Source organism: Cryptomeria japonica, chromosome 7 (assembly GCF_030272615.1).
Source record: "Cryptomeria japonica chromosome 7, Sugi_1.0, whole genome shotgun sequence".
In the NCBI taxonomy this organism is placed as follows: domain Eukaryota; kingdom Viridiplantae; phylum Streptophyta; class Pinopsida; order Cupressales; family Cupressaceae; genus Cryptomeria; species Cryptomeria japonica.
Genome location: NC_081411.1, coordinates 456,589,260 through 456,602,669, shown reverse-complemented (window position 1 = coordinate 456,602,669; position 13,410 = coordinate 456,589,260). Strand labels below are relative to the sequence as shown.

Sequence of the window (13,410 nt, the reverse complement as noted above, 5' to 3'; positions counted from 1 at the left end):
CAAAACCAATCTCCATTTTCAACTAAAAATGTTCATAATGTCTAGCCCATATTAGGCTTTAATATAAACACTTGGAATGTTATCGTGTTTTTTGGCAAGAAGAACATTTGGGTATTTGTTGGCCAACTGAAAAATAACCATAGAAAAATAACAGGGCACAAAATAGAAAAACAAGGGGTCCTTCAGCTGAATAACTAAATCATAGAAAAATGCAACAAAGAAACAACATTGATAAAGATGAATACTTGGAATTTCTGCCTATCGCGTCGCTAGAAAACCCTCTAATTTTAGGGTTGTTTCACTGTTTTGAGTGTTTTTTGTGGGTTTCGTGCCAATTTTAGGGTTGCTGATATTTCTCGATTTTTGCAGCCGATTATACCCACAATTTAATTGCGATTTGAATGTAAAAAAATTGTGGAAAATTGTTGACTGATTTTTCCACAATTTTTTGGGGAAAAAATTGTGCCCTTACCCGACTCACAATTAATTGCGTTCAATCGCGATTTTTGGCGACTATTACTTCTCTGGTATTAATTATAAACCATAGGGGTTTGCTCCTTCCCCGTCTAAGTGTCATCTATAATAGTGCATAATAGTATTAATTTTAAAGCCAACGTACAATGTTAACTATATACTTGTTCGCAACAGAATCCATGGGGTGAGGTGTGCAGAGAGCTTAGTCATATCGAAACCGCAATTTAGAGCAGATTTGCCAACTGCTTCGACACTATCTCAGGATGATTGAGGCCCTTTCAAATTTGATTGATGACCGCCATTGCTTCTCCCACTCCTTTATTTAGGGATTTATAAAGCTCAGAAAGAAAACTAAGGGACAAAATAACAAATTGTTTCAATGTTGATTCCACATCGACTTTGATTCCGTCTTAGATCAGCCATATTTCTAAGCAACTCAATAATTTCACAAGTTTTTCTAGGGTTTTGCAAGTTTTTACAATTATTGTTTTCACCTTTTTTTGCCATTTTTGGGGGGTTTTAAAATGGTTTTAACACAATTTAAATACAAAAATCATTGAAAATTGGGTCAACCATTGGTCAGCGATTTTTTTGTGAATCGAGAGTTTTTTAGGGAATAAATCGGCCAGCTCCAAGGTTCATGATTAATCGGGCATAATCGCGATTTTTGGCAGGCCATTGCTTCTTTGGCATAAACATTGAACTAAGTAGGAGAATTATCCGAGTCACAAGGTTCGAACTTGAATTTGAGTTTGGCAATCATAAAATTCGAATGAAGTTCGGCAAGGATAAAAATTTGGAAAAAATTTGACATTAAATTCACCTAATATAAAGTTATTTATTTTTTACATATAAGTAATGTATACGTAAATTATCAAAGTCATTTAAAATTGCTAAATAAATTTGATATCATTGTAATAAGATAGACACATTTATCAAATATATTTAACAAAATATTTTTAATATTACACAAAATTTATAATAGTTTTATCTTTTGAAAAGAACAAAATAAAGTAGAAACATTACTGCACCGAAGGTGTTTCTTTCATCTGAGATGGACAAGCTTATGTTCCAAATTTACGATGCAGGACAATAGATAAACATGCAAGACGATCAAGTAATTTCTGACCACTATATTTTATGGTTTTTTTTTGAAATTTTTTTTGTTGGTCCACATCACTTTCCATTCGTTTACTTCGTCACCAATATTTACGGACTTATTGCTTTTTCATTTTTTCATGGTTTTTTTGGTTTGAAAAAGCATTTCATTTGTGCGCACAACCATTATTTATTTATTTTTCCCCTCTGCGTTCACATATTTAATTTTGTTAGTCCTTTTTATTTCCCTATTCCCTACGGTTTCATGATTTTTAATTTTTATTTTTTTGTTATTTATTTAATAGTTGTTATATCTTAATATTTAAATAATAATTAATTTAAATATATACATTCTATAGAGATTCTATTTTATTATATAATATTATATCAACAATATATCATATATCATATATTAATATTTATAATATTTTAATATATTTATAAACTTATTTTAATATTGAATATTATATTATACAAAATACAAATAATATTATATAATATATATTATGTTATTTTTATATATTTTTTTATTTAAATATTATCTAATATAATATCATTATTTATATATAAGTTGAATTATAAATCAGTAAATTGTATCGACAGTTTATCTTTTTTAATAGATTTATTTTTTTATGTTTGATTTTATTTGTTATTTATTTATATAAAAGTTAAATATTTAATTTTAATTTTTTAAATATAGATTGTTTTATTTTTAATTATTTTTAATAGAATTATTTTTTCAAATGATCAAACATAATTTAATTTAAGTTTATGTTGTACAACAAATATTAAACTTGGCTCTACACTATTTTGGATCCAAATTTATAGTGTACAATAATGAGTATAAATACAAGTATATTCTACATTTCAATGTAAATCCAATATGGAGTAGATTTTTTTCCCTATGTTAATTATTTTATTTCGTAATAGATGCAGCCTTGAGAATGCATAAACCAAAACTCCATCGATCATCTTGTAGAGTAAAAATAAAGTCAATTGCTAGTGGGATTCACTCCATCCATCTCCTAATAGGGAATTTAATTCAACACAATTTTTGGTAAATAAAGGTATGAAATGGTCAAGGAATAATAAAATCTTTATCAGTTATAGGTTATTTTGGTAAGCCATTTCTTATAATTTATAGGTTATTTTATATAAATTTTACTATTTATTCAATCCATTATTACTTACATTTTAAAGAACAAGTAAGGGCATACTCAAAAGAAAAAATATTATCATATTTGACCTTGAATTCAACATGATAGTTTGTAGGAAAGAAGGATCGACCATGTAGTTAATTTTATTATTTCATATAACTAGTGATGAATATTTGTTAATAAATAAATTAATATGATTATTTTGAATTAATTTATTATATCTAAGGTATTCAAGATCTACAATTGATAGGCATGAGACAACTGAAACTCCCTTAATCATCTATGTCTACAAAGTGCATTTAGTTGTTGTTGGTCAATGTCTCACTGTGACAGTAATAATCATTCCTATGACCAGCAATTTCATGCAAACTATTGTCACCTAGATACATTTCTCCTCCATCAAACCATTGTAGGAAGATAGTTTCTCCTTTTGAAGAGTCATATGATATGAAAAACATGAGCTAATTAAATAAATACCTCTATCCTTTTCTCCTCTTTGTATTTATCTCTCCCTCTCCTTCTATGTAATAACCCCTACATCATCACCTGATGTAAAGTTATTTAATAATGTAAGGATATAAATCAACTAAATAAGATTATGATTAATACGATAAAACAAGAAATATATTAAATAGAGGAAATATACTTAATTTATTTTAATAAAGGAAATGTTATTTAATAATTAATATATTTAAATGAAATGATACTTAACATTTAATATATTTAAAATGAAATGATATGTAATATTTAATATATTTAAATGAAATATTATTTAATATTTAATATATTTAAAATGAAATAATATGTAATATTTAATATATTAAATATTACTAAAAAGCATGACGTAACACTTAAATCCTAACAAGCTCGATGACCCCTAGTTATATTAGACTAGCCTAGTTACTTCCGCACCCCTTTATGCGGAAGGGGACCCGTGGAGGGGTACAACCCTTCATGGGATATATAAGGGAGCAGCAGCAAGGGGTTAGGAGAGGAGGACGGGAGGTAGAGCGGTGCAGATTTTCAGTGGACAAAACTTCTGCTGCAGGCAAACAGGTAAGGGGTAAAATATTACCAAGTACGAAAGGGTGTAGTTAATTAATATGTAATACATACATATAGCATTGAATATAGGTAGGGTATAGGTAATGTTAATTATTGTATATTTTAATGGAGGTAAATAAGTAATATTATAATATAAGTAATGAATGGATGTAAATAATGAATATTATAATAAATGCATTAACAAATGATTACTCTAATCAATAGGTAATAAATGTAATTAATGTATTCATGATAATAAATGCTTTACTGAACACATCAATGAATGGATTTTAGGTGTTAAGGAATAAGTATAAAGTGTAGGTTAGTGAACTTGTACTAATATACCCTAACGAATATATGTCAATGCTTAGTAGGAATATATGTGAATATGGGTTAATGGACATTTTTTAGGAATATATTAATATAGAATATGGAATATGGAATAGGAAAATAGTAATAAAGGCAAAAATATATTATGAATGTTATCACATGATGGAGGCTACAGGGAGGAAACTCCCTTAGTCTAAAGGAGGGATTATGATAATCCCTAGGGTAGTATATACTGAATATCTATATGCATATATATGGCTTGGTTGACTAAGTTCATCCAAGAAGAGACGGATCTGGCCGGTCTTCTCTGAGGACTTGGATGATGGGATGCATCATCCAAGGCAAGGAATTGACATAGGGTCTTCCTTGGATGGCCTGGGTGTAAGAGGTTACACCCAAGACAGGAATCGAATTAACCTTCGATTTCTTAGAGGGCTTGGATGTAAGAAATTACATTCAAGACAGGAGTCGAATTAACTTTCGATTTCCTGGAGGGCTTGGATGTAAGAAATTACATTCAAGACAGGAGTCGAATTAACCTTTGATTTCCTGGAGGGCTTAGATGTAAGAAATTACATTCAAGATAGGAGTCGAATTCACCTTCGACTTCCTGGAGGGCTTGGAACCAAGATGGGTTCCAAGAAGGCGAGCTTCACGGTCGCCTAAAGACATACTTTCGCATGGCAATCATATCCTTTTTATTAGATAAAAGTTGTGATTATGTTAAGTAAGTATTTTAAAGTTAGATTGCAATTTAGATTACTTTTATATATATATATGTTTGTTGTATTCTAACAATCTATTTTGCAGGTTAATGGTCTCTAACTAGTAGGGACATTACAGTGGTATCAGAGCATAATCCTGCCAACCTGTGGGAAGGGTTCTTAGTTTATGATCACGTATCAGAGAAAGAAAGGAGCAAAAGCAATGGCCGACCAATTGGCCAAACAACTTCAGACTTTCATGGAACAGACCAATGAGAAATTCGAAAGAATGAGCCAACTAATCCTCCAAAGTACAAACAGCCACAATAGAGATATGCAAAACCATAGAAGAGAGGTACACTCTAATCACGATGATAACGAACGATCTCCTCAGAGTTCTAGACAAACAATTCCTGAATTTCTACCTAGAGAGGAACATGTAAGGGAGGAAGAGGAACCAGCCACACTTGGAGTGGAAGAAATTGCCCAAATTTATGCTAGATTAGAGCCAGAAGTTCAGAGAGTGGTATCCTTCAGGGACTTCTATGAATCCAAAACTAGTGAATGTAGAAGGAGAAAACCTATGGGTAATGACCTTAAAGCTAAAGTCAACAAAATGTCCCTACCATGCTTTGATGGGACAGGAAAGGATGTCGCCCAAGCTTGGGTACAAAAACTAGACACCTATCTTTCATACAGCCCCATGACGAAAGGAGATGCTATTAAATTTGCCATACTACATTTAACCGGAACCGCCCATAATTGGTGGCACAACGGTCTCCTTACCCTAGGACACAAAAATGTCGCCACCTACATTGAATTCACCCAAAAGCTCATTAGCCGATTCAACTAGAAGGATTCTGAATGGTACATCCAAGAGTTAACACACCTCAAACAATTAGGAACCATTGAGGACTATATAGACCAATTCCAAAACTTGTCAGTAATGGTTCCCGACCTATCCCAGAAGAGGCTCACCTACATGTTCTTAGAAGGCTTAAAAGACTCTATTAAGAATTTTGTGAAACCCCTAGAACCACAGAACTTAGGAGAAGCCATCAAGAAAACTAGAATGGTTGAATTTAGTGCTCCCAAAACTACCTCAACCATAACACCATATAGGAATGAAGGACACCAAAATGACCGCAGAGAGAAACCTTGCCGCTTGTGCAAAAAACCTTGGAGTTTGAATCACCAATGTAAGGAGAGAGAGGAACTCATGGAGAAAGGGTTATGTTTCAAATGCAAGGCCCCATGGGGGAAAGGCCATGAATGTAAAAGAGGACAGTTAAATAACATAGAAGAAATCCGGGATGAGGAAAGACCCTATAAAAGGGCCAGATTTGGAGGCTAACATTAAAAGAAATTCCTGATGTCTCTCCAAAGACAGTATCGTGTAATAAAATGGAAGAAATTCTTAGGCATAATCGAGGAGAGTGGGTCGCCCAATGAATGATCTTGGATGAATCTCCAACCGAAGGTCAAATCATTCCTAATGATACACAACCCATCCTTAGGAGACATAAAAATAAAAATAAAAGTCTTCAAAGACATTCCCCTGGGTTTACCCACAAAAAGGGGATTTGAACATTCCATTGAATTAGAAGAAGGAGCAAAACCTGTCATCACCACTCCTTACCGCCACCCCCACAAATAAAAGAGGCCGACCTAAAGATGCTTGAGGACAAGCAAAATTGAGACGGAGGGACTGTAATAACCCCTACGTCATCACCTCATGTAAAGTTATTTAATAATGTAAGGATATAAATCAACTAAATAAGATTATGATTAATACGATAAAACAAGAAATATATTAAATAGAGGAAATATACTTAATTTATTTTAATAAAGGAAATGTTATTTAATAATTAATATATTTAAATGAAATGATACTTAACATTTAATATATTTAAAATGAAATGATATGTAATATTTAATATATTTAAATGAAATATTATTTAATATTTAATATATTTAAATGAAATATTATTTAATATTTAATATATTTAAAATGAAATAATATGTAATATTTAATATATTAAATATTACTAAAAAGCATGACGTAACACTTAAATCCTAACAAGCCCGATGACCCCTAGTTATATTAGACTAGCCTAGTTACTTCCGCACCCCTTTATGCGGAAGGGGACCCGTGGAGGGGTACAACCCTTCACGGGATATATAAGGGAGCAGCAGCAAGGGGTTAGGAGAGGAGGACGGGAGGTAGAGCGGTGCAGATTTTCAGTGGACAAAACTTTTGCTGCAGGCAAACAGGTAAGGGGTAAAATATTACCAAGTACGAAAGGGTGTAGTTAATTAATATGTAATACATACATATAGCATTGCATATAGGTAGGGTTTAGGTAATGTTAATTATTGTATATTTTAATGGAGCTAAATAAGTAATATTATAATATAAGTAATGAATGGATGTAAATAATGAATATTATAATAAATGCATTAACAAATGATTACTCTAATCAATAGGTAATAAAGGTAGGTAATAAATGTAATTAATGTATTCATGATAATAAATGCTTTAATGAACACATCAATGAATGGATTTTAGGTATTAAGGAATAAGTATAAAGTGTAGGTTAGTGAACTTGTACTAATATACGCTAACGAATATATGTCAATGCTTAGTAGGAATATATGTGAATATGGGTTAATGGACATTTTTAAGGAATATATGTAGAAAAAACATGTTAAGTCAGGAATATGTACATATGGAATATAGAATATGGAATATGGAATAGGAAAATAGTAATAAAGGCAAAAATATATTATGAATGTTATCACATGATGGAGGCTATAGGGAGGAAACTCCCTTAGTCTAAAGGAGGGATTATGATAATCCCTAGGGCAGTATATACTGAATATCTATATGCATATATATGGCTTGGTTGACTAAGTTCATCCAAGAAGAGACGGATCTGGCCGGTTTCCTCTGAGGACTTGGATGATGGGATGCATCATCCAAGGCAAGGAATTGACATAGGGTCTTCCTTGGATGGCTTGGGTGTAAGAGGTTACACCCAAGACAGGAATCGAATTAACCTTCGATTTTCTGGAGGGCTTGGATGTAAGAAATTACATTCAAGACAGGAGTCGAATTAACCTTCGATTTCTTGGAGGGCTTGGATGTAAGAAATTACATTCAAGACAGGAGTCGAATTAACCTTTGATTTCCTGAAGGGCTTGGATGTAAGAAATTACATTCAAGATAGGAGTCGAATTCACCTTCGACTTCCTGGAGGGCTTGGAACCAAGATGGGTTCCAAGAAGGCGAGCTTCACTGCCGCCTAAGGACATACTTTCGCATGGCAATCGTATCCTTTTTATTAGATAAAAGTTGTGATCATGTTAAGTAAGTATTTTAAAGTTAGATTGCAGTTTAGATTACTTCTCTATATATATATGTTTCAATCGTCTCTCCAGATTCAGCCCCAGGAATGCAAGCATCATTTTGGAGGTTCTCAATGTAAAATTGGCCTCCATTGCACCCACCAACCACAAAACCACCTCTCACTGTCAAAAACCGCTTCCTTAGACCAAGAAAGGCATTCACTAGCCGCATTGAATGAAATTTCATTTCCATTACATCTATTAATGCGAATATCACAGCTTCCGCCACCGTTGTAGAGATACTTGGCATTAATTGCCAATATCAGCCGAGACGACCTCGACACTCGGGCAGAGAAAAAACACACTCAACTCCCACACTTCATCTTGATCGTTTGTACTATCCAGTACAACCGTTTAAACTTTCCATTGTATAGAGTCATCATCTCGACTCCACCACCTCGTCACCCATTTGTCGAGTTCGCATGCCACATTGGATAAACAATCTGCTAAAGCATTCCCGCCTCTTCTAATGTGAGATATACGGAAATCTTGGAAACTAATTAATTTTGATCAAATCAAAGCTACGAATTTGTTTAGCCTCCAGTTTGAGGTTTCTCCTTTCATAATTGCATCCACTACTACCTTGGAGTCTCCTTCCAAATGCACTTTCAAAGCCTTCATATTAACAGCCAATTCGATTGCTAATAGAGTGGCCTACACCTCAACTTTATCGTTAGTCCCCTCTTGTAGTCTTTTCGCACCCTTGAAAAGAATCAACCCGTCTGCATCACGAGCAATGCATCCCGCCCCGGAGACACTTGGTTTACCCCTAGAAGCCCCATCAAAGTTGATTTTAATCCACCCTCGCTCTAGTTTAGACCACACTTCCTCCTTAGGCCCATTTACCTCACACAAAGTATGAACACTAGAGAACCCATGAACGGGTAATATGTTTTTAATATTAAACATAAAGTAAGCATAAAATAAACCATAACATTATAATACGTATATGAAAAGAAAACGATCCCAACAAAAACCTAAAACACAACCAAATAGGACAAATAGAGAATTAAACATTAAAATGGCGGCCACTTGAACACAGCGTTGGAGAAAATGACTGCATAAAGCCTTGGAGTCACATGCAGAAAATATAAAGTGCTGCTTTTGATGACTGCAGATAGCCGAAAGGAATGGAGTCCTGTAGAAAGAATGAAGTTACATGACATGGTGGAAAGGAATAGAGTCGCACGGCATGGCAGAAATGCGGCTCAGCTTCTTTCATGCCTCCCTCAAACGACTGGTTGCCACAACTTTTTAGCAATCAGACTCATTCCTATGAGTTTATAGTGAAGTCGAGCAGCATTTCATAAAACAAATAGTCGAAAACCATTAAAAACTATGTTTCAAAACCCTGAAAACTGTTTTTGATAAAAAACTCATCCGCGTTTCCGTACGAACATTAAGTCGAATTTCAACGAATTTTATTGAAATGTTTGAAGTTCGCCCAAATTCGAATTTCATGTATGAAATTCAGTGAACTATGTGACACAAAATTATATTATTATAAACATCGAACTAAGTATGAGAATTTTAAATTTTTAAAAGACTGACCTTATAAACAAAGTGTTAGGCTCATTGAATTTAAAAGTGAATGGACTTTCCATATTCACCCCAAAAAATTGGGATATTTGAGTGGAAGAATTGAATTGTTGAAGAGATGGCTAGATGTATGCTATATGTGAAAGGTCCAGGCTACCAATCCTTGGTTTAGTCATTTAGTTCTATAGTCAACATTTTGCACTGGATGCTTAACTAGGTTGTTTGAGATGTGTTACACCTAGAAGAAGCATTTTAGTTGAAAGCCTATTTTTCCCCCATCTGAGGAGTTTTGGATGTGATGCATTAGTTTGTATTCTTGATTGGAAGAGAAACAATGTACGGCATAAAATCTAGAGACATTTCTTGGGCTACAATGAGGAGTCAAAGGCATATTGGTTATATGATCCAAAGTTTCATAAAACCATTATTTGGAGGATTGTGTGGTCTAACGAGAGCTAATTACTTTTTGAGAAGCTTCTTCAATCCATGCCGCTATAATCATCTTCTAAAAGTTGTGTTGTAGTGCTTGATGGTGTTACACATTCTAATGAAGAGTTACAGGTCCTCATTCACCCCTTCCAATCTTGCTGCAACTGAACCTTATCTTCCATTAAGGACTTCCAAACCATAGTTACAAGACTTGGACTTGGAAAGCTAATTTTTGACATGGTCTTGGAGTCGGCCAAGACTCAATAATTTGAAAAGACCATGAAATATAGATATTTTTAAGGATTTAAAACTTGTATCATGCACCATAAATTATTTGCTGTAGCCACTCTAATTCAGTTGGTCTCCTTGTTAGAAAAAAAAGTATAAAATTAAGGGCAATCCAGCTTGGAGTTAACTGCACAACACATAATATTATTGTGATCTCATATGGCAATCACTTGAATTAAATAGCTCATTGTTTCCTACTGGTTGTGATCTGCTTGGCAATTAAATTAGTATTCAATGAAGGTTTGTTATTAATAATTGTTATAGGCTGCATGCTGTGAGGGGACAAATACTGGACAGTGGGATCCAGTTCTGCAGTTTAATAGAATTCCATTCAATTCAAATTGCTGGTCATTTTATATATGTTCTGATTTTTTTATTTGGATCATGGTTTATTTGTTTATTTATTTATATCATAAATAATTTGGTAAGTAATTTCTGATTATTGTTTCTTGTTGGTAAATTATTGGTAAAATGATATTTATTATTCGTTGCTGTTTATTTTATTGGGGTACCAGCTGAGTATAATTTTGAAGCTATTTTGTATTTTAAATTTAGTTATTTTGTTTATTATTAATTTGCTCATTAATTATTAATTTAGGAGATGTTGCTGGTCATTTTAGTTTAAATAATAGAAATTTTGATATTCCTATTCTGCCTCTTACTTTTGGTTTCTTAAAAATTGGTCCTATACATTGCTCAAATTGAAGATTTCAAATCAAAATTTCCAAGATTGAACCTATACACTGCTGGCGGAGTACAGCTCAACTGTTAGAAATCAAACTAAAATATTTCAGAGACTTCTCAATTAAAATATTTTAAACCGGTGGCATAGCCTGCACAGTTAGGCAAAGAGTTTATTGTTGAAAAATGCCGAAGCAATAAACTTATTATTGAACTGGCAGCGAGGTTTGCACAATTATAAAATTTTGTATGCAAAATAAATTTAACTCCCTGGCAGCAGGCCAATCAAGGAAGCAAATTAGTAAGGAATTCACATATGAACAAAGCAATATGGGATTGTCAACAGGGTTACAATGGAACAGGTGATGATATCAATAATATTATTCATGAATAACAACACTAGTAAATATTGAAGCTGGCCAACTGTAAAAGAAAGATGCATTACAAAATGTTGAGCAATGCAAACTGAATATTGGAAATGCTGAAATGTTGGATTGAAGCTGAATTTCGAAAGACCAAATGTAATTGCTCAGTTGGAATCGCCATGCTAGAACCCAAGTGTTTTTGTCCCCAAACTCCATCAGAAATCTCAAGGGTTTTTTGTCCTTGGATCCCTTTCAACCTTTTCATTTTTGGATTGGGTCACACCAAATGCTCTGGAAAGAGTATTTCATAATATGAAAATTGGATGCTCTTTTCTTGCTTTCTATTGCTTTTATATGTTTCCCTCACCCAGTTGGGCGCCCAACTCCTCATGATCCAAAATTAGATCTTGATATCCTTAGGGGTTACAAAAGGCTTTACGTGCCCCATTTAGATGTCTGACTTTATTTTAATGTTTAAGCTGTCCCTTTTTACAATAATTAAAATATTTCAATTGGACAAACTTAAAATGTTACTTCAATATTATTTCCCTAAATTTATTCCCCTTCTCCAACGGGAACAAAGGAGTTGGCTTTTGGGTTTCTCTTAATTAATTTTGTAAAAAGGGACATGACAAAACCTTAATATCCTTAACAACATTCGGTGGATCAATTCACCTTGTAAGCTGTAGAGTGATTTTTTCATATCCATAATTGAAAATGATGAGAGATGCTTAATGGCTAGATGAATTTGATCAGCTCAGCCCTTTTCAAGAATATCAATCTCAACAAACATTTGATATTGGCTGAACTATTAACAAAATTCATTAATAAAATTTATAATAGAGCAGACTAATATATGATTATGGGCTGATTAATATATTCTTGATCATTTGTGTGATGCTTGAATTTTTGCAGATATGCAATGCAGTGGCAGTTGCCAAAATAATGAATGTGACATTGATTCTACCTATTTTAAAGCAAGATCAGATTTGGAAGGATCAAACGTGAGTTTTTGTTTGAAGTACATTTATTGCAATTGTGTTTTTTGGAAACGATCATGCTTATGGCTTAGCGATGGTTATATAAATATTAATAAATGAAATCTTGGGGAAGGCTACTGTTGTACATTGTCAATAAAATATTTAGTGGCGATAACTTTTAGAATTCAACTACTGTAACTTGAAAAATTATGTCTATATTAATTAGCCTAATTTGACCTTTATAGCTAGGCATGAAATACCTTGAATATTGAGACTTCAGTATAGTATTACTAAATATTCTAAATCTTTTTAGGTATATCGTCATTAACATCTGAAACCTTCTCCTTAAATAGACATTTCAATGGCTACTATACCATATTACCAAGTATATCCCTGAAACTCACAATTTTTCTTTTTGAATATTTGAAAATTTGATGGTAATATCTGTTAGTTGATTTTCAGTTGAACTATATAAATATCTTAACCTTTGTATTATGTAATTCCGTCTTTGCATGGAACACAATCCCTTGTTAATTTGGTTACACTTGTACAAAAGAGCAGTGGTGCTCTCCTTATCCACACTACTTAATGTGTTGTAGCTACAACTATTCTGTTTGCAACTTCTATCTAGTCAAGTACAACTGTAAAATATTCTTTTTGATTACGAAGAAAATTCCTTCAAATCCAGGCAGTATCCTGAAGTAGATTTCTTTTAACCACTTAGCCTGATCATCTCAATAAATAAAATTGGCTGAATGAATTGATTTTTTTTATCAATCTTAATGTGATCTGAAAACCATCTCAAAATCTTATGCCCTCGCTTTGGTTGTGCAGGTTTTTGTTGCAGTCATAACTGCATTCAAGCTAAGAAGCTCATAATTCTAATCATGTCTAGTGTATAGATATCTTCCTA

General features: G+C 33.0%; 1 protein-coding gene across 1 annotated transcript in view; it reads left to right on the top strand.

The window, feature by feature from the left end:
• Positions 1 to 13,410, top strand: part of LOC131065708 (protein PECTIC ARABINOGALACTAN SYNTHESIS-RELATED) — a 140,826-nt gene that overhangs the window by 110,925 nt on the left and 16,491 nt on the right. Inside the window, exon 5 of the mRNA XM_058000302.2 lies at positions 12,433 to 12,521. Coding sequence (XP_057856285.1) covers positions 12,433 to 12,521 — 89 coding nt within the window. The remainder of the gene's footprint in view (positions 1 to 12,432; positions 12,522 to 13,410) is intronic.